Genomic DNA, 22,702 nt, shown 5'->3' on the forward strand with positions numbered 1-22,702 from the left:
CTCACACCCCCCAACCCCCCCTGGGGTTCTCCCCCCCCCCCCCCCCCCCCCCAACGCCACCACCTGGGGCTTCCCCCACTCAAACCCCCCACCCTGGGGTTCCCGCCCCTCTCCCCAAGGCTTCCCCCACCACCTGGGACTTCCCCCTCTCACAATCCCCCATCCCTCCCCCCGCGGCCCCCCCCTACTGACCATGCCCCCACCCCACCTCGCTCCACCCAGGCTTCCCCCACTGAGCGACAGGATATTTTTCAGTAGCTGGAAGGAATCAAACCAATCACACAGGCCCTGGAAATGGCAGAGTATTATTGAAGCACCCAAGGATACTGTACAAATTGACATGCTCAATACCCATCTCAACTGGTGAAACTTGCATCTACGTAACCAGCACCCTGGTTTCCAAAAGAAGTGACCAAGTCCCTCCTCATTAGACTGGATAAACCATCCTCAGCCACCAATCTGCAAGTTTCCATTTTAAATGCACCAGATCCGACGGACAGATTTTGGCGACCTTTACCAAAACAGATTTCGGCAAACAGCCAGATTTGCCGCGTCGAGCTCCAGTGCGGTGTAAATGTGGACCGTTTGCCAGTGGCTTGCGTCGCGATAGTCCGCACCGCGAGCTCTAAGCTCAGAAGAGAGAGCGGTCACGGATCAGGGAGACAGTGAAGAGCGAGAGTGGGTCAAAGCCCAGCGACCGGTTCCACAGCCAGCCAACAGGGAGCCTGTGCACCCAGTTCAGGAGTGGGGCATGGTGGGCCGAAAGAGATTCTTTCAAATAGCTCAGTACAAAATATAAATCCTTCTCATTTTGCACAGCAATCAGTTAGACGGAATCATAAAACAAGGTACAACCATTAAGACTGAGCAGCTCTGTCAGTTTAAACTAGTTTGGAAGGGCATTTCGGGCCGAGATTTTATGACTGATTTTACGATTGCTATGGTTTAACAAGTTAGTTCCAACTGCAAAAATAAAACTTTCAATTACCAGTATAGTCGAGAAGCATGTCTGGGGAAGGAACAATTCACTGATCACAGCAAACAAAGGATCTTTCATAGTGATTATTTAAAAAATCTTTTAAAAATTCTCTCTTTAAAAAAAAAGTGCCAATTCTGCTTTGGCCCAGAGGGTAACTAGCACTCACTACAGGGCAAACCATTTCTTCAGCACTGCTGCTCTGCCTGAAGAGGCACGTGCTCTCTTTTTAAAAAAAAAAAGTCCTTGGATTTTTTCCAATTTAAGAAATAACCCCCAGGATAGTGAGAGCTCGCTACCGTCCCACATGGTGTGACACTGGGCATGATGGGCACCTTCCCGGGTAGCCAATCAGATCGCCTAGCCTTTGTCTTCAGGAATGTAAGGATAGCTCGCAAATACTGTACACTATTACGTTGCCCTCCCTCCCTCAAAAAAAAATATTCAGCAGGCTCAGTGTTTATGTCGAGGTCCCAGGCCAAGGGCGGCAAACTTCAGAGAAAGTAGTCAGCAACTGTCTTTTTAGCCGACACCCCTCGTGATTCCTGAGGGGCAGCTTCAAAAATTGTAAACTCCTTCTCCAAATGTTCATCCAATTCAAGTATTGCAGCAACATTTCCACACCTAGGAGGAACACAGGATACAGTCAGTCCCGGGAAATCAAACCCACACAGGATACAGTCAGTCCCGGGAAATCAAACCCACACAGGATACAGTCAGTCCCGGGAAATCAAACCCGCACAGGATACAGTCAGTCCCGGGAAATCAAACCCAGGATACAGTCAGTCCCGGGAAATCAAACTCACACAGGATACAGTCAGTCCCAGGAAATCAAACCCAGGATACAGTCAGTCCCGGGAAACCAAACTCACACAGGATACAGTCAGTCCCAGGAAATCAAACCCAGGATACAGTCAGTCCCAGGAAATCAAACCCAGGATACAGTCAGTCCTGGGAAATCAAACCCACACAGGATACAGTCAGTCCCGAGAAATCAAACCACAGAATGTTAAAAATTAACACTTTAGTTATCTGATCAGTGTAATAGATTTTGTAGTATAATAGCATCTGACTTTTAAAAAAAAAAACAATTCTTTTTCCCTTCACTATTACACACACAATCTATACAATTGGAAGCTGTCTTAACGTAGAAAAACTGTTTGACTATATAATTTGTTGTTTCTGGGACCTTGTTGTACACAAATTAGTTGCTGCCCACACCCTCAATATAATATTGACTACAAATCACAATCAATCTGATCTTAAAACACACTATCCCAAGGAGGTGCGGAGACACAGTATAAACGTGCATTCTTTGCTTGGTTCACAGAACACAAGAGGAGAACACTGAGTCAAGCTGGGAGATGTTTGGACTGGTCAGCAAAGGCTTGCTCTGTGGTGGGTTTTGAGAAGGTTTGAAAGAGAAAAGTGGAGGCAGAGCCACACCAACTCCATCATACACGAGGGCCCTGAAAAACAATCTAAACAGCTAGTCGCAGTCACAGTGATGGGCTGAGACGTGCACTGGGATCCTGGTGAGGGAGACAAAGGGCAGAAAATTAGCAAGGCACCACTGGGTGAAACTGCCCATCAATCTAGAGCTTGTTAAAAGGTGAAGCAGCATTGGCCAGGAGCAATCCAAAGCGTGCAAAGTTACTTCAGATACCAGGGGTAATTCACTCCATGAAGCTGTCCTCTTCTATGCTGCACTCCACTTAGCTGAGGGACAGGAGCAGGAGCAGGAGTCGGCCATTAGGCCCCTCAAGCCTGATCTGATCATGCTCCACTTCCCTGTCTGCTCCCCATAACCCTGGACTCCCTTCTCGCTCAAAAATCTGTCTATCTCCACCTTATTCAATGACCCAGCCTCCACAGCTATCTGGGGTAGAGAATTCCACAGATTCATGACCCTCAAAATAAATTTCTCCTCATCTCCATTTTAAATGGGCGACCTCTTATTCTGAAACTCTGCCCCCTGGTTCTAGATTCTCCCGAGAGGGGAAACAACCTCTCAGCACCAACCATCAAACCCCCTCAGAATCTTGAATACGTTTCACTCTCATTATTCTAAACTCCAATGTGTGTAGACCCAACATGCTCAACCTTTCGTCGTATGACAACCGCTTCATCTCAGGAATCAAACTAGTGAATCCTCTCTGAACTGCGTCCAATGCAAGTATATCCCTATAAACTGTACACAGTACTGCTCTCCAACTAAAGACCCCCAAAAATAGGGTACCCTTTCCTGGAAAGACCACAACTAGCAGATAGGGCCTCGGTTTAACGTCTCATCTGAAAGACGGTACCTCCAGCAGTGCAGCACTCCCTCAGTACTGCACTGGAGTGTCAGCCTAGTGTTTGTGCTCAAGTCCCTGGAGTGGGACTCGAAACCACAACCTTCTGGCTTGGCGGAAGGAGTGCTACCCAATGAGTCACGACTGACACCTTGTGGATGGGTAAAGAAAGTCCGCTGTGGCTCAGTGGGTAGCACGCCGCCCTCCGAGTCAGTGGGTTCAAGTCGCACTTGGTCAGTCAGGATTTTCGCTCGACTATTCTCCAGCGACACCCTGCTGTGGGTGTATGGGAGGACAGGATCATGCTCGACGGTCAGATACCCCACCAGCTTCAACATCTAGGCCCGTACATAACTGCAGGCAGTTCTGTAACCTCCCCACGGGCACCCAGCACTTGTTGAACTGCAGCCTAGTGAAGGAACGAACGGTGATTTCCTCTCCTCAAGAGAGAGGACTTCTCATCGGCCACAGCCTCTACACTCAGTAAGCTCTTACCTGTAGCAGTAGTTGGGTGCTGACCACACAGTTAGAACAGTTTCATTGAAGTGCCATTTGTAGCCCTCCATCACCAGCTGGTGGGCCCGGCAGATCAGGTCTATGCTATTTGCGGCGTTGAAATGGGCGACGACATCGCTGCCGAAGAGGTAGCCAGCTCCTCGGGGGCTGATACCCCAGCCGGTGGTATCTGAAAAGAACCCAACATCAGCTGTCAGCTTCAGGATTCGATACCAAGCGTAGACTAGATTAGACACAACCGTTGGTCAAGGGCCAACACCATTTCAACAGTGTGACGATCGCTGCCAGCATCACAACATGATGTGATGCCCAGCTAACTCTGTGGCTGCCTCACTGGTAGGTAGGTAAATAAGGTCATAAATATAATAGTCACCAATAAATCCAAGGCGTTCAGGAGAAACGTCTTTACCGAGAGTGTTGAGACTGGAACTCGCGACCACAGGGCATGGTTGAGGCAAGTCACACGGATGCATTTAAGGGGCAGCGAGAGAAACACAAGAGGGAAAGGAATAGAAGATTGTGCTGAGAGGGGAAGATGAAGGGGCAGGAGGAGGCTTGTGTGGAGCATAAACACAGACATTGACCAGTTGAGCCAAATGGCCTGTTTCTATGCTGCAAACTCTATGTAACTCCAAACAAACATTGCAGCAGTGCTGAGGCCTGCACTCTCTGCAGACTGCCCAGCTGACGTTACTGCTAAGGCAGGTAATACCCAGATTAGAAGTGGAGTTGAGGGACCTAAATAATCTTCGAAGAGCTCACTGGCTGCTGGCAACATCCTTGAGCAAAGTACAAGCTGGGAAGGAAGCACAGAAGCAGCTGTAGATTACCTGCATGGTGGGTCACTCGGTGCTGCTGATTCACGGCATGTTTGCCAGTTAGAGGAGTCAGAAGTCTGACATCTGTTCCTGACCCACTTGGGATAGAGACCCCCAGAGGGGCAAGGAAGTGAGCCTCCATGGTTAGCAGTACCTGGGTACAGTTTGTTACCATGGGATAGTGTGTGAACACAGGCTGGTAATGAGTCCTTACAAGTCCTTGCGAGAGGGATGGAGTACAAAAGCAGGGAGGTCCTTATGCAACTGTATAGGGTATTGGTGAGGCCGCACCTGGAGTACTGCGTGCAGTTTTGGTCACCTTACTTAAGGAAGGATATACTAGCTTTGGAGGGGGTACAGAGACGATTCACGAGGCTGATTCCGGAGATGAGGGGGTTACTTTATGATGATAGATTGAGTAGACTGGGTCTTTACTTGTTGGAGGTTCAGAAGGATGAGGGGTGATCTTATAGAAACATTTAAAATAATGAAAGGGATAGACAAGATAGAGGCAGAGAGATTGTTTCCACTGGTCGGGGAGACTAGAACTAGGGTGCACAGCCTCAAAATACGGGGGAGCCAATTTAAAACCGAGTTGAGAAGGAATTTCTTCTCCCAGAGGGTTGTGAATCTGTGGAATTCTCTGCCCAAGGAAGCAGTTGAGACTAGCTCATTGAATGTATTCAAATCACAGATAGATATATTTTTAACCAATAAGGGAATTAAGGGTTATGGGGTGCGGGCGGGTAAGTGGAGCTGAGTCCACGGCCAGATCAGCCATGATCTTGTTGAATGGCGGAGCAGGCTCGAGGGGCTAGATGGCCTACTCCTGTTCTTAATTCTTATGTTCTTATGTTCCATCAACAGTCAGTAGGCTTGTAAAAACAGACGTCTTATTTTCACTTGGTGCAAGTTAGAATACAGGTTGTAATTAAACATGGCAGATGAAATTTAATGCAAACAGGTCCCGCACATAGAATGGACAAATCGGTGACATGTACTCCACGAGTGGTGGAAAAATAGCTAAGACTGAAGTTCAAGTAGTAAGAGTCTCTGGACTCAACACTAAACAGCCCAACCAATTCATAGCAGCAACAAACAGAGCCAATTAATTGTTGAACTACATCGCGAAAATTGTAGAATGGAGACGCGAGGAGTTAGTGATCAAACCGTAGAGCACGGGCCACACCGCACCTGATGTACGGTGTCCAGATCTGGTCACCGAGACACAAGGGACACATTCAAACAACGGAAGCAGTGCAGAGGTGGTGTTATTAAAGGTCGGAGTTACACACTAGTTCATTCAACATCAGTTGCCTAGACCCGAAACATCAACTGATTTGCAGTCTCTCCACAGTTGCTAACCAGATCTTTGGTTTGGGTTTTTAGGGTAAATGGGTGTTGCTTGGACTGGAGAAAGTTGTAAGTGGTGCACCCCGGGGGCGGGGGCTCCTCCCCTAGGGGCTGGACTCACTTGCCCGCCCCCCCACACCCCCCAGGGGTTGGGCCGGGCTCCTCCCCCCCCCACACACACACACACACACACACACACATCTATATACATACATACATAAATACCCCAGGGGCTGGGCTGCCCCCAACCCCCCAGGGGCTGGACTGCCCCCACCCCCAACCCCCCAGGGGCTGGACTGCCCCCACCCCCAACCCCCCAGGGGCTGGACTGCCCCCACCCCCAACCCCCCAGGGGCTGGACTGCCCCCACCCCCAACCCCCCAGGGGCTGGACTGCCCCCACCCCCAACCCCCCAGGGGCTGGACTGCCCCCACCCCCAACCCCCCAGGGGCTGGACTGCCCCCAACCCCCCAGGGACTGGGCTGCCCCCATCCCCAACCCCCCAGGGGCTGGGCTGCCCCCATCCCCAACCCCCCCAGGGGCTGGGCTCCCCACCCTCATCCCTATGGGCCAGGGCTGGGCTCACCTTTGTTGACGACATAAAAGTAGGTTTGACAAACAGTGAGGAGGACTGCAAGAGACTTTAAGAAGCGATAGGCAGAATGGGCAGACAGGTGGCAGATGCAATTTAATGTGGAGAAACACATGAGGTAATACATTTTGGAATAGGAGTATACACTTGATGGAAAGACACTGGTGTGATGAACAGAGAGCTTGGGGTTCAAATACATAATTCAATGAAAATGCAAGTGCAGGCAGATAAAGTCAGTAAACAAGAAGGTTAATGTACTCAATTAAAAATAAGATTCTAAGAGTAAAGAATAATGATACATTTTTACAAAATATTGGTTGTGGCACAATTAGCTAGAATACTGTGTGCGGTTTTGGGACCCATTATAGATGTGCCAGGATGATACCAAGGACGGGAGACTTTAGTTATGAGGAGACACCTGAGATGTTGAGACTATTTCCACTGGAACAGAGAAGGCTACAAGGATATTTAATAGAGGTTTCTCGTTAAAAAGCACAAAGGGTTTTGGTAAAGCAAAAAGGGGAAAGACTCTGTCCGCTGGTTGCTGGGTCAGCGGCCGAGGGGTCAGCGACGTAAAATTGTCACCGAGTGTGAAGAGCGGTTCGGAGAATCATCTTTATACAGAGGGTTGTTGGGAATGTGGAATACTTCACTCCAGGGAGTTGATGAGGCAGAGACCATTGCTTCTTTTAAGGGAAAACTGGATAAATATTTGAAGCAAAATAATATACATGGCTATTGGGTTAAAGAGGGGAAGTGGGATTAGTTTTGGATTGCTTTTGCAAAGAGCCAGCAAAGAAAAGGATAGGTTGAATGGCCTCCTTCTGTGCAGTAAATGTCAACAATTGTAATTAAGTGCTGTTCAGAGGGCATTGTCATTTATTTAGAATTTTGTACATCAATAATACAATACCAGGAATCAGTGAGTGTAGATGAACAGAGTAGGATGCAAGAGTGGTTCTAAAAGAAAAGCCTGGAGAAATGTGAGCCTTTCAGTCTGGAAGGGAGGAGCTAGCGAGTTGCCCTTGGAGGGATTGAAGATTGTTAAGGGAATGGAAAAGCTAAATCTGGAATATTTGAAATTGAATTACGAGTAGGTCAAGGGGACCGCTGGCGAAATATACATTTAGAGCAGACAGCAGGAAATTCTCCCCACAAAGTGTGATCAGCATATGGAATAAATCTCCAGATCGAACAGTAGAGGCAAAAAAAACCCTGGAATCATTTGAGAACCAATTGAATGCTACAATGGGGGTGGGGGGAGGTAACATTCGGATCTCTCAGGACAGATGAAATGAGATGAGATAAATGCGTTTCCTCGTCCTTAATCAACTTATCGTCTGGAATAACCACTCCCGACACCTCAGTGGGGAGTAGCGCTAAGCCATAGAGATTAGGAGGTCGCAGATCCGATTCCGTCGTGTTGCCTCATCTCACATCTGTGAATTTGATACAACTGATGCTCAGGGAGGTGGGGGCACCCCCAAGGGTTAAGATCAGCTTGGATTCCTGCTGCTGATCACTATCCTGTGACTCCGGGCTCACACATGAATAGCTGCCTGGTGGAGCTGTAACTGACCAACAGCCAGCACTCCAGGAGAGCAGGGGCTTTAACTTTGATTTAAAACTACTTTCTCATGAATTGCAGGACTTACCTTCTGGGTCAGACCATAGGAGATCACACATTGGGCCATCGTGGGGCACTTCCTGCTTCCTGTCTATCGTCCTAATCTGGTCTAGGGTCTGGATGGATGGAGAGAGGCCTCCATGTACACAGAAGATCTACAAAGGAGGGGGGGGAAAAAGAAGAAAATACATGGAAAAAAAACAGGACTTGTGGAAAGTTGAATCGATCACTCAACCAAGCCAGTCAGACCACTCTCAGTGGGACACCACAGACCATTCTACCATTTTCCTGACCAACTCACCCATTTTGTTCACACTGGGAGACTACTTCAATGGTTCAGTGATATTTACTGGAAGTCTGGGAATGCACAGAGCAGAAAAAGCCAGGAGCTTCAATCCCATTCAGAGTCAGAAATACAGCACTGGCTGCATTTGTTGGGAGCACAGTAAAGAAAATGAACAAGGGGGTGGGGGAGGAAGGTGGATGGAGATTAGAGAGAAAGTTTCAGACACAAGGCTGAGCCAGGCAAAGGTTCTCCCCCCATAAGTGGGGCAAAGGGCAGGGGTCGAGGACTGAAAGGCACAGAATGGGAGCGGCTGAGACTGGGCACTGTGCCAGAGACAGCCAGAGACAGCAGAGAGGCCGGGAGGGAAATTTGAAGGAGGACGAGGATTTTCAATTCAATGCACTGGGGGACAAAGAGCCAGTGTAGCGCAGCACAGACCAGAATTAGAACCTGATAGTTGAAATACATCAGCCATGCCCCAAGTGGTGTTTAGGGCGGGGGGGCTAGCAAAGGGGACATTGGAGAAATGGAGTCTACGCATGGCAGCAAATTTGCTGTAAAGCTGCTCGAGGCCGGTGAATTTGGTATTCCTACCTCCCACGGCTGTGCACAGTCCCAATAACCTGCTTATGCAGACATTACCGACGGCTTACATCATGTTACAACTGGGATCATGTATCATCGCAGTTCCTTTTCTCCAACAAATTTAGTCCTGTTCGAAGTTTCTTTACAGTATCCTCGTTCTTCCAGTTCCTCCTCCTCCTCCTCCAGTTCCTCTTCATCTCCTCGGGGCTGGAGAGGAACTTGGAGTGGGAGGGGGAAGATCCAGTTGTCGTGGTCCACGTGGGCACCAATGACATAGGTAGGACAAAGAAAGAGGTTCGGCTGAGGGAGTATGAGTGTATGAGCAGCTAGGGGCCAAAATAAAAACCAGAACCACAAAGGTAATAATGTCTGGATTACTACCTGAGCCACGAGCAAATTTACTTCGGGTAGAGAGAGTTAAACACGTGGCTCAAAGGCTGGTGTGGGACAAATGGGTTTTGGTTCGTGGGGCACTGGCACTGGGGTAAGGGAGCTGTTCCGTTGGGACGGGCTCCACTTAGACCATGCTGGGACTAGGGTCCTGGCGAATCGAATAACTAGAGCTGTAGATATCCACTTTAAACTAAATAGTGGGGGGGGAGGATTCAGGGGAGATGAAATTTAAAAAGTCAAAGAATAAGGAGAAGGCAGTAGTACAGGGTAGCACTGGGGGAAATGAAAACCAGAGTGTGACAGGTAGGGACAGAATGTATAAACATAAAAGTGTATCAGAAAGTGGGGTCAAAGCAGGAAAAAATGGTAAACAAACAATTTTAAAAGCTCTATCTGAATGCACGTAGCATTCGTAACAAAATAGATACAAATGGGTATGATCTGATAGCCATTATAGAGACGTGGTTGCAAGGTGACCAAGGCTGGGAGATGAATATTATGGGTTTTTTAAATCAGTAAGGATAGACAGAAAGGAAAAGGAGGTGGGGTAGCTCTGTTAATAAGGGATGAGATCAGTGCATTAGTGAGAAACAATATTGGCTCAGAAGACCAAGATGTTGAATCAGTTTGGGTGGAGATAAGGAATAATGAGGGGGAAAAAGTCACTGGTGGGCGTAGTGTATAGGCCCCCTAACAGCAGCTACACAGTTGGACGGAGTATAAATCAAGAAATAATGGAGGCTTGTAAAAAAGGAACGGCAATAATCATGGACGATTTTAACCTTCATATTGATTGGACAAAGCAAATTGGCCAGGGTAGCTTTCAGGAAGAGTTCATAGAGTGTATCCGGGATAGTTTCCTTGAACAGTACGTTGCGGAACCAACCAGGGAGCAGGCTATCTTAGAAACATAGACATAGAAACATAGAAAATAGGTGCAAGAGTAGGCCATTCGGCCCTTCGAGCCTGCACCGCCATTCAATAAGATCATGACTGATCATTCCCTCTGTACCCCTTTCCGGCTTTCTCTCCATACCCCTTGATCCCTTTAGCCATAAGAGCCATATCTAACTCCCTCTTGAATATATCCAATGACAGGCATCAACAACTCTCTGCGGCAGGGAATTCCACAGGTTAACAACTCTGAGTGAAGAAGTTTCTCCTCATCTCAGTCCTAAATGGCCTACCCCTTATCCTAAGACTGTGTCCCCTGGTTCTGGACTTCCCCAACATCGGGAACATTCTTCCCCCATCTAACCTGTCCAGTCCTGTCAGAATCTTATACATTTCTGTGAGATCCCCTCTCATCCTTCTAAACTCCAGTGTATAAAGGCCCAGTTGATCCAGTCTCTCCTCATATGTCAGTACAGCCATCCCAGGAATCAGTCTGGTGAACTTTCATTGCACTCCCTCAATAGCAAGAACATCCTTCCTCAGATTAGGAGACCAAAACTGAACACAATATTGCAGGTGAGGCCTCACCAAGGCCCTGTACAACTGCAGTAAGACCTCCCTGCTCCTATACTCCAATCCCCAAGCTATGAAGGCCAACATACCATTGGCCGCCTTCACCGCCTGCTGTACCTGCATGCCAACTTTCAATGACTGATGAACCATGACATCCAGGTCTCGTTGCACCTCCCCTTTTCCTAATCTGCCGCCATTCAGATAATATTCTGCCACCAAAGTGGATAACCTCACATTTATCCACATTATACTGCATCTGCCATGCATTTGCCCACTCAACTAACCTGTCCAAGTCTCCCTGCAGTCTCTTAGCGTCCTCCTCACAGCTCACACCGCCACCCAGTTTAGCGTCATCTGCAAACTTGGCAATATTACACTCAATTCAGTAAAGTATATTGTAAAGAGCTGGGGTCCCAGCACTGAGCCCTGCGGCACCGCACTAGTCACTGCCTGCCATTCCGAAAAGGACCCGTTTATCCCGACTCTCTGCCAACCAGTTCTCTATCCACGTCAGTACATTACCCCCAATACCATGTGCTTTGATTTTGCACACCAATCTCTTGTGTGGGACCTTGTCAAAAGCCTTTTGAAAGTCCAAATACACCACATCCACTGGTTCTCCCTTGTCCAATCTATTAGTTACATCCTCAAAAAATTCCAGAAGATTTGTCAAGCACGATTTCCTTTTCATAAGTCCATGCTGACTTGGACCGATCCTGTCACTGCTTTCCAAATGCGCTGCTGCTATTTCATCTTTAATAACTGATTCCAACATTTTCCCCACTATTGATGTCAGACTAACCGGTCTATAATTACCCGTTTTCTCTCTCCCTCCTTTTTTAAAAAAAGTGATGTTACATTAGCTACTCTCCAGTCCATAGGAACTGATCCAGAGTCGATAAACTGTTGGAAAATGACCACCAATGCATCCACTATTTCTAGGGCCACTTCCTTAAGTACTCTGGGATGCAGACCATCAGGCCCCGGGGATTTATCGGCTTTCAATCCGCTCAATTTCCCGCCTAATAAGGATATCCTTCAGTTCCTCCTTCTCACTAGACCCTCGGTCCCCTAGTACTTCTGGAAGGTTATTTGTGTCTTCCTTCGTAAAGACAGAACCAAAATATTTGTTCAACTGATCTGACATTTCTTTGTTCCCCATTGTAAATTCTCCTGAATCTGACTGCAAGGGACCTACGTTTGTCTTCACTAATCTTTTTCTCTTCACATATCTATAGAAGCTTTTGCAGTCAGTTTTTATGTTCCCGGCAAGCTTCCTCTCGTACTCTATTTTCCCCCTCCTAATTAAACCCTTTGCCCTCCTCTGCTGAATTCTAAATTTCTCCCAGTCCTCAGGTTTGCTGCTTTTTCTGGCCAATTTATATGCCTCTTCCTTGGATTTAACACTATCCTTAATTTCCCTCGTTAGCCACAGTTGAGCCACCTTCCCAGTTTTATTTTTACTCCAGAAAGGGATATACAATTGTTGAAGTTCATTCATGTGATCTTTAAATGTTTGCCATTGCCTATCCACCGTCAACCTTTGAAGTATCATTTGCCAGCCAATTCACGCTTCATACCATCGAAGTTACCTTTCCTTAAGTTCAGGACCCTAGTCTCTGAATTAACTGTGTCACTCTCCATCTTAATAAAGAATTCTACCATATTATGGTCACTCTTGCCCAAGGGGCCTCGCACAACAAGATTGCTAATTAGTCCTTTCTCATTACACATAACCAAGTCTAGGATGGCCAGCCATCTAGTTGGTTCCTCACCATATTGGTCCCAATTCCTCCTCCACCGTATTGCTACCAGTTTGGTTATCCCAATCTTTCAGTAGATTAAAGTCACCCATGATAACTGCTGTACCGTAGATCTGGTACTGTGTAATGAGACAGGATTAATAAATGATCTCCTAGTAAAGGATCCTCTAGGAATGAGTGACCATAACATGGTTGAATTTCAAATTCAGTTGGAGGGAGAGAAAGTTGGTTCTCAAACCAGTGTCCTAAGCTTAAATAAAGATGACTATAAAGGTATGAAGGAAGAGTTGGCTAAAGTGGACTGGGAAAATAGATTAAAGTTGATGAGCAGTGACAGACAGTTAAGGAGATATTTCATAACTCGCAACAAAAATATATCCCAATGAGAAGGAAAGACTGTAAGAGAAGGGATAACCATCCGTGGCTAACTAAGTAAATAAGGGATGATATCAAATTGAAAACAAGGGCATACAATGTGGCCAAGACTAGTGGGAGGCCAGAGGATTGGGAAACTTTTAAAAGCCAGCAAAGAACGACTAAAAAAATGATAAAGAGAGGGAAGATAGATTATGAAAGTAAACTAGCACGGAATAGAAGATAGCAAGAGTTCCTGCAGGTACATAAAAAGGAAAAGAGTGGCTAAAGTAAATGTTGGTCCCCCAGAGGATGAGACTAGGGAATTAATAATGGGGAATAGGGAAATGGCAGAGACATCGAACAAACATTTTGCATCAGTCTTCAAGGTAGAAGACACGAAAAACATCCCAATAGTGGATAATCAAGGGGCTATAGGGAGGGAGGAACAATCACTAAAGAAGTAGTACTCGGTAAAATAATGGGACTAAAGGCGGACAAAGTCCCCTGGACTTGATGGCTTACATCCAGGGTCTTAAAAGAAGTGGCTGCAGAGAGATAGTGGATGCATTGGTTGTAATCTACCAAAATTCCCTGGATTCTGGGGCGGTCCCAGCGGATTGGAAAACCGCAAATGTAATGCCCCTATTTTAAAAAAGGAGGCAGACAGAAAGCAGGAAACTATAGACCAGTTAGCCTAACATCTGTCGTTGGGAAAATGCTGGAGTCCATTATTAAGGAAGCAGTAGCGGGACATTTGGAAAAGCAGAGTCAGCATGGTTTTATGAAAGGGAAATCATTTTTGACAAATTTGCTGGAGTTCTTTGAGGATGTAATGAGCAGGGTGGATAAGGGAGAACCCAGTGGATGTGGTGTTTTATTATTTCCAAAAGGCATTTGACAAGGTGCCACATAAAAGATTACCGCACAAAATAAAAGTTCACTGGGTTGGGAATAATATATTAGCATGGATAGAGGATTGGCTAACTAACAGAAAACAGAGAGTCAGGATAAATGGGTCATTTTCCAGTTGGCAAACAGCGACTAGTGGGGAGCCGCAGGGATCGGTGCTGGGCCCTCAACTATTTACAATCTATATTAATTACTTAGATGTAGGGACAGAGTGTAATGTAGCCAAGATTGCAAATGATACAAAGATGGGTGAGAAAGCAAATTGTGAGGAGGACATGCAAAATCTACAAAGGGATATAGACAAGCTAAGTGAGTGGGCAAACATTTGGCAAATGGAGTATAATGTGTGAAAATGTGAGGTTATCCACTCTGGCAGAAAAAAATAGAAAAGCAAATTGTAATTTAAATGTAGAAAAATTGCAAAGTGCTGCAGCACTGAGGGACCTGAGGGTTCTTGTGCATGAAACACAAAAAGTGAATATGCAGATACAGCAAGTGATCAGGAAGGCAAATGGAATGTTGGCCTTTATTGCAAGGGGGATAGAGTATAAAAGCAGAGAAGTCCTGCTACAACTGTACAGAGTATTGGTAAGGCCACACCTGGAGTACTGCATACAGTTTTGATCTCCGTAATTAAGGAAGGATATTCTTGCATTGGAGGCTGTTCAGAGAAAGTTCACTAGGTTGATTCCGAAGATGAGGGTGTTGACTTATGAAGATATGTTGAGGAGGATGGGACTATACACATTGGAGTTCAGAAGAATGAGAGGTGATCTTATCTTATCAAAACATAAGATAATGAGACGACTCGACAAGGTGGATGCAGAAAGGATATTTGCACCCATAGGGGAAACTAAAACTAGGGGACATAGTCTCAGATTAAGAGGCCGCCCATTTAAAACAGAGATGAGGAGGAATTTCTTCTGAGAGTTTGAAATCTCTGCCCCAGAGATTTGTGGAGGCTGGGTCATTGAATATATTTAAGGCGGAGATACAGATTTTTAAGCGATAAGGAAGTAAAAGGTTATGGGGAGCGGGCAGGGAAGTGGAGCAGAGTCCATGATTAGATCAGCCATGATCTTATTCAATGGCAGAGCAGGCTCGAGGGGCCAGGTGGCCTACTCCTGCTGCTACTTCTTATGTTCTTATATTCCCCACCCTCCTTCCTCGTCACTCCCGCGAGGCCGATTACTAAATTTAAGCCAATCAACGAGTGCCCACTGGGAACAGGATAGAGATGGTCTCAATCCCATAATTCCAGGATGGATTCAAACTCTGGAGGTGGAAAAACAATACCCATAACCACTGCACCATACATTCCCATCACACACCAACACTGAAAGGGTAACTTAATATACATACACACACAATTTAGTGCAAGTGTCTTTCATGTTTTACCTTTCCATCCACAACAGCAGAGAGGCTGAGGTAGTCAAAGATCTCGGTACAGTACCTCCATACCGTTATCGATCCATATTTTCGTAAGCACTCATCGTAAAAGCCATAAACCTGAGTAATCTGCCTGCTTTCGTGGTTCCCTCTGATCAGTGTGATTCTGTCTGGATAGCGGACCTGTCACATGCAGAAATCCAGGTTAGTTGGAGGGACGAAAGACCCGGCTCACAGTTTGAGATAGCCGATTTGATTATGGTCCAGAACCAGCAACCTGGAGGTCAGGGGTTCAAATCTCGCCAATGGCAAATTGTGAAATGAGGCAATAAATCTGGTGGTTTGTGGGCTGGCACCAGAAAGTGTTTGTGAATGGCGATGGATTGTTATAAAAGATAGTCTGGCAGCCCTACCCAGCCTGGCTGACACACAGCTCCAATCCCACTCTCTGAAGTGGACAGGCAAGCCACCCATTTGTAAAACAAACCACTACAAAGTTCAAGAAGAAATGTTGATCAACAACGGCCCAACGTGTCAGAAGACTAATGCAATCTCAGCCCAGTTAATCCTTCAAAGTCCTCCTCACCAACAAAGGCTGCTCCCCAATTTGGGAGAATTGTCCTACACTCACCAAGCAATGGTTTCGCAGGTTCTCAGAACTACATCCATCTGCCAGCATCCCAGATTCCTCCACCACCACCCCTGAGTCTGTCCTGTCCCACTGGCAATACATACCCACCAGAGGTGGGGGCACATATAGTCAGGATGTGTTTTTGGGGGGGGGGGCAGGGTTAGTGGCCAGGGGAGTTCTCAACCCAATGAAGTCTCATGGCTTCAGGTCAAACATGAGCAAGGAAACTTGCTGATTGGGGTATGGGGTGTTGGGAGGTGGCAATGAATCAACACTCCATGTTTAACAGCACTCCGAGGAATCTCTGAGGGAAGCAAAGGCATAAACTACACGTTGGGTTGGGTTGGGTTGGGGACTTCAATGCCCATTATCAAGGGTGGTTCAGTACCAAGCTGATCAGGTCTTGAAGGACAAAGCTGCCATACTGGGCCTACGTCAGGTGGCGAGGGAACCTACAAGTAACCCATTTGACCTCATCCTCATCAACCTACCTGCTGCAGACATGTGTCCACTATAGGATTGATAGGAGGCACCAGCCCGTAGTCTTTATAAGTCCCGACTACATCCACCATGTAGTGTGGAATTACCACCGTGTTAAATGGGATGGACCAAAGACAGGTTTAGAAGCCCAATACTGGCCATCCAGTGTTGTGGGTCACCATCAGCAATAGAATCACATAGCACCACAATCTGTCACCTCGCATCCCTCACTTCTTGATCACCATTAAGCCACGAGGCCAACCCTGGTTCAATGAAGGGTGTAGAAGGGCATGCCAGGAGCAGCACAAGGCTTATGGGTATGGTAGCATAGTGGTTACATTACTGGACTAGTAATCCAGAGGCCTGGACCAGTGATCCAGACACCAGTTCAAATCCCACCATGGTAGCTGGGGAATTTAAATTCAAAATCATTAAATAAATCTGGAATAAAAAGCTATCATCAGTAATGGTGACCATGAAACTATTGGATTGTCGTAAAAACCCATTTGGTTCACTAATGTCCTTTAGGGAAGGAAATCTGCCGGCTGTACCCGTGACTCCAGACCCACAGCAATGTCCTCTGTGGTTCAAGGCGGCGGGTGACCATCGCCTTCTCAAGAGCAATTAGGGATGGGCGATAAATGATGGCCTTGCCAGCGATGCCCACATCCCATGAACAAATATAAAAATACCCTAGAATGAAGTACTAATCTAGAAGTGACCACATAGGGCTACCTGCACACTAAACACAGCAAAGCTCCCGACCCTACCACATCAGATCCAGAATGGTGGCGGATAATCAGTAGATGATTTGTGAACATCCCCATCATCAACCATGATGGCACACAATGAGTGCAAGACACAAGGCTGAAGAGTTTGCAGAGATCTTCGGTCAAAAATGCCAAGTGGATGATCCAATTCGGCCTCCTCCCGAAATCCGCACCATCAGCGATACCAGTGTCCAGCTAATTTGGTTCACTTCAGAAGTGGCTAAACGCACTGGACACTGCAAAGTCCACTGGTCATGGCAACAACCCAGATGTAGTATAGGTGACCTGTGCACCAGAGCTGGCAGCTTCACTACTACAGCACAGCAATGTCACTGGCATCTCCCCAACAATGCCGATGATAGGACATACCTGGGCAATCTACAAAAAGTAGGATAAATCTAACCCGGCCAATCAGCCCCTTCCCGGTCATCAGTAAAGTGATGAGGTGTCATCAAACAATAAAAACATTAAACAGTATCTCCTTCTCGTGATCTCGATCACTAAAGCAGAAATGCCATCACCTCCATGTCACACACCACCCTGATTTGGACATACATCACTGTCCCTTCATCGTCACTGGATCAATGTCCTGGAGCTCCCTACCCAGCAGCACTGTGCGAGGACCATCACCACACAGACTGTAATGGTTCAAGGAGAAGGCCCACCACCATCTTCAGGTCAACTAGGAATGGGCAATAAATGCTGGCCTTGCCAGCTACATCCACATCCCCACAATAAAGCTAAAAAACATATCTTCATTAAACCTGTGCTACAGTAACCGTGCTGCTCAGTCAGGGAGCTTTCCAAACTCTTCCCTATGTCCCAAGTTGATTCTGGCCCGAAAAAGAAAATCACAGGAAGTCTCATAAATCTGATGCTGGCGACTGCTTGGAGGGAGAAAAGGCCGGGGGCGGGGAGGGTCCACAGAAAGAGAGAACACCTGTAATGTAGTACTCAATAGATGATCCAGTGAATTTTAGTCTAATGCACACTCCAGCAATCAATCTCTCATCAATGCTTAGCTTCCCACTTGACCGCCTGTTTCAGACAGCACTGCAATGGTTGTGTGCAGTAGATGAATTCTCCCCAGCGCTGCTCCGGGAAGTTTGGACCAATGCAGGACACAGAAGCTGCAGCAGCAGAGTTCATAAATTACTGGGGTTTTTTTAAATAAAGAAGGACTTGGATTTATATAGCGCCTTTCACGACCACGAGACGTCTCAAAGCGCTTTACAGCCATTTTATTTTACAGCACTTTGAGTGTTGTCACTGTTGTAATGTAAGAAATGCAGCAGCCAATTTGCGCACAGCAAGCTCCCACAAAGAGCCATGTGATAATGACCAGATAATCTTTTTAAATAAACAGTGTGCAAAAGAAATTAAGCAGTTATGTCCCTGAGTAAATCAACTATTTTCAACAGACTGTGCGATATATCAGTAACAACTTCTATATAAACATTATTTCTATAATGTTCTTCCCTCCTCCCTGCAAATGCCAACTCCTTGGGTTTGGGTCCCACATTTACTGGTTGCCCTCCAGCACCTCGCCTCGTGGCTATGCTTCTTGTGAGCCTATTGAAGGTCAACAGGCTACTGAACTATGGGGCTTCATAACAAAACCCAAGCTCAATCCCATAGTCACCAGACATCGCCACACGCATGCTTTCCAGCAGCAGTTACTGGATAGCGATCAGAAGCAGGAACCTGGGCTGATTTTCCCTCCCTAATCCAGTGGTGATGAGGCACACTGCAGCAACCCACTCTCACCCCAGCGAACAGCACAGACTGATCAATATTTACCAAACAAAACTATTGGTGATTCAGTTGGATATTTGAGGAGTTAACAGGTTAAGTCGCATTTTGGCCGGTCACTAATTTTTGCAGTGTGACACCTTGAGGTGTAACACCCTAAAGTGCGATGCTTTCATGAGTAAAGTGACATGTGTGTTAGGGATATTCTTACAAGTTATTCCACAAGATCACAGAGTTCAGTAGCATTTATTGGATTTCATGGGGAATAAGTATTAAATAAATTACCAATAATTAAACATGAGATGCACTAAGGAGAAGCTAGACAAGTATGAGAGAGAATAGGATATGCTGCTTGGGTGAGATGAATAGGGGTGGGAGGAGGCTCGTGTGGAGCATAAACTCTGGCATAGACTTGTTGAGCTGAATGGTCTGTTTCTATCCTTTTTACTCTATGTAATTCTGAGTAATATTGAAATCACCTCGTCTGCAAGTTGATAGTTGTCATCATCATTATCATAGGCAGTCCCTCAAAATCAAGGAAGACTTGCTTCCACTCAAAGTGAGTTCTCAGGTGACTGTACAGGCCAATATGGGAATTATAGTCTGTCACAGGTGGGACAGACAGTGGTTGAGGGAAAGGGTGGGCGGGGAGTCTGGTTTGCCGCACGCTCCTTCCGCTATCTGCGCTTGTTTTCTGCATGCTCTCGGCGACGAGACTCGAGGTGCTCAGCGCCCTCCCGATGCACTTCCTCCACTTAGGGCAGTCTTGGCCAGGGACTCCCAGGTGTCGGTGGGGATGATGCACTTTATCAAGGAGGCTTTGAGGGTGTCCTTGAAACATTTCCTCTGCCCACCTGGGGCTCGCTTGCCATGTAGGAGTTCCGAGTAGTGCGCTTGCTTTGGGAGTCTTGTGTCGGGCATGTGAACAATGTGGCCTGCCCAACGGAGCTGGTTGAGGGTGGGCAGTGCTTCAATGCTGGGGATGTTGGCCTGATCGAGAACACTAACATTGGTGCAATTGCAGGATCTTGCGGAGACATTGTTGGTGGTATTTCTCCAGCGATTTGAGGTGTCTACTGTATATGGTCCACATCTCTGAGCCATACAGGAGGGCAGGTATCACTACAGCCCTGTAGACCATAAGCTTGGTGCCAGATTTGAGGGCCTGATCTTCAAGCACTCTTTTCCTCAGGCAGCCAAAGGCTGCACTGGTGGCGGTGTTGAACTTCGTCATCGATGTCTGCTCTTGCTGATAAATAGGCTCCCGAGGTATGGAAAGTGGTCCACATTGTCCAGGGCTGTGCCGTGGATCTTGATGACTGGGGGAGCAGTGTTGTGTGGCTGGGTCAGGTTGGTGGAGGACCTTTGTCTTACGGATGTTTAGTGCAAGGCCCATGATTGTACCTACTCACTAAGCCATCAGGTGGAGCCCTTTGTATACGCCACCGTGTCCCTGTTGCGGTAGTTTCATTGGCACCAGTTATATTTTATGCCTCATAGTGTGAGCCGAGAGTGTACGTCGGCATGTTATCGGATTCTAAGGTCCATCGTATCACATCTTGATCATGACGCCCACAACATGCATTCAGTAGGGTTACAACCCAACAATTAGGAGCAGAAACTTTGGTTTACTTGACCCCTCATCACACTGGATGCTGGGGTCAATTGTGGTGTCTCTACCACTACCCAAGTGGTGATCAGACCAGGGACCTTCAACTATTCCGTGGCTAAGCTCAGAGCCAGCATGGGGGAGCTCAGATTGAAGGTTCCCTGTAAGCTTAAAAAAAAAAAGTGCTCCAAATCTATTGCTACCCAAATCTTTATAGTTTGTAACTTCTCTTGAAAATTGCTTTAGCAAACCAGCTTAATCTCCTGATCTGATGTTGTCTATGTGATGGTGGAAGGGAGAGTGGTGCGGTTCAGGAATCCTGGGTGCTCTCTGCAGCCTTGACAGATACAGACTCGGAGCAAGGAATGTACATAGATCAATTTTAATTTGATTTGGGCTCCCCAACAAAGGCAAGCTTGTACATGCCCACAAGCCCTTTCCACCAGTCATCCCTGAAGAGTGATGTGGAGTGCGAGCCAATGTCCCCGGGCCCTTGTGTGTCAGCTGTGGCTCAGTGGGTAGCACTTTCACCTCTGAGTCAGAAGGTTGTGGGCTTGAGTCCCACTCCAGGGACTTGAGCACAAAAATCTAGGCTGACACTCCAGTGCAGTGCTGAGGGAGCGCTGCATTGTTGGAGGTGCCATCTTTCGGATGAGATGTTAAACCGAGGCCCTGTCTGCTCTCTCAGGTGGACATAAAATATCCCATGGCACTATTTCGAAGAGCAGGGGAGTTCTCCCAGTGTCCTGGCCAATATTTATCCCTCAATCAACAAAAAAAAAACAGATTATCTTGTCATTATCACATTGCTGTTTGTGGGCGCCTGCTGTGCATAAATTGGCTGCCGCGTTTCCCACATTACAACAGTGACTACACTGCAAAAATACTTCATTGGCTGTAAAGCACTTTGAGATGTCCAGTGGTCGTGAAAGGCGCTATATAAATGGAAGTGTTTCTTTTTCCAAGGTGGCATTTGGAGTGGGGCCAATGAGATTAAATTTAAAAAGTTTTATTCTTGTTAAATTCATAATACAATGACAGTACAAGACATGGTTATTATGGGTAACATAGCATGTGGAAATCAGCCAGTGATACAGAATGCAGTTATATGATATGGAGCAAGATATGTGCCTGGGTTGGTTGAGGTTACAGAAGATCAATAAATGGGACAAGCTGCAAATCCAAGCACTTAAAAAAATAATAATAAAAAATCCCAAACTCAAGTGGACTGTGTTCCAATTGAACAGATTACGTACAGGAATAACAAAACACCAAATTACAGAAGCAGCTCGGGTGGCAGAGGGGGCACTGTATGGGCACAGCACCCTGGGCTCTGGTCCAGGGGACATGGGCATGTGGGTGCATACAAGCTCAGACCCAATGCTCCCACAACGGTCAGCGGCTTGGCTCAAAGACTGACCACTGTGCAGAGGTACTAGAGGCCAGCTCGCACTCACGGGACCTGTACAGCAAGCCAGAGTCGGCACCTTCAGGTGAAGGGGTCGAGAGAGTCAGTAAACACGAGTTAGAATTCACCTCACCTTTAGTGCTAATAGCAGCAAGAATGTCTCAACGCTGTAGAAACCTCGGTCGACAAAATCTCCCATGAACAGATAATTGGTCTCGGGAATGTCTCCTCCAACCTTCGGGAGCAGAGGGTAAATATTAAAGTCACAATATACTGTTATAAAATACACAACACATTCACTCCCAACTCTGCAATCCCTGCAACATCCATCTGTGAACGTTCAAACAGGGGCAGCTATCAGCTTATCTAACCCCTCCGTCACAGGCTTAGACCAGGCTCCGAGGGAGGGGCTTTGTTGGGAGAGCCTGTTGCATTTAAAAAACACGTGTGTGTCGTTCGCTTGAGTACAACAACATCCGCTTTTGGTTGTGGTTACATCACTTTTATTCTTCCTTCAGCACACATTAGTTACGCAGACAGGGTATCATTAAACGGGGATATGGCCCCCTTCCATTGTAGCGCTCCGCTTACACCCATTGGATCCAACCGATCTGACTTTCTGTAGACTTCTTCAGACTACTCAGGCCTCAGGGTCCTGCCAGCATTTACATCTGCACGGACAAACCTAGTCTGAACCTTTGTGGTGAATGTGTGTTCGAGCCGTACA

At 46.8% G+C, this 22,702-nt stretch overlaps 1 protein-coding gene across 1 annotated transcript in view; it reads right to left on the bottom strand.

Moving 5' to 3' along the window:
* Positions 1-217: 217 nt before the first annotated feature.
* Positions 218-22,702, bottom strand: part of LOC139268804 (serine/threonine-protein phosphatase 4 catalytic subunit-like) — a 47,115-nt gene continuing 24,630 nt past the window's right edge. The window contains exons 5-9 of the mRNA XM_070887518.1: positions 22,109-22,210; positions 15,335-15,508; positions 8,205-8,331; positions 3,766-3,955; positions 218-1,600 (exon numbers count right to left, since the gene is read on the bottom strand). Coding sequence (XP_070743619.1) covers positions 1,471-1,600; positions 3,766-3,955; positions 8,205-8,331; positions 15,335-15,508; positions 22,109-22,210 — 723 coding nt within the window. The 3' untranslated portion in view covers positions 218-1,470. The remainder of the gene's footprint in view (positions 1,601-3,765; positions 3,956-8,204; positions 8,332-15,334; positions 15,509-22,108; positions 22,211-22,702) is intronic.

The sequence above is a fragment of the Pristiophorus japonicus genome, chromosome 8, assembly GCF_044704955.1.
Source record: "Pristiophorus japonicus isolate sPriJap1 chromosome 8, sPriJap1.hap1, whole genome shotgun sequence".
In the NCBI taxonomy this organism is placed as follows: Eukaryota; Metazoa; Chordata; class Chondrichthyes; family Pristiophoridae; genus Pristiophorus; species Pristiophorus japonicus.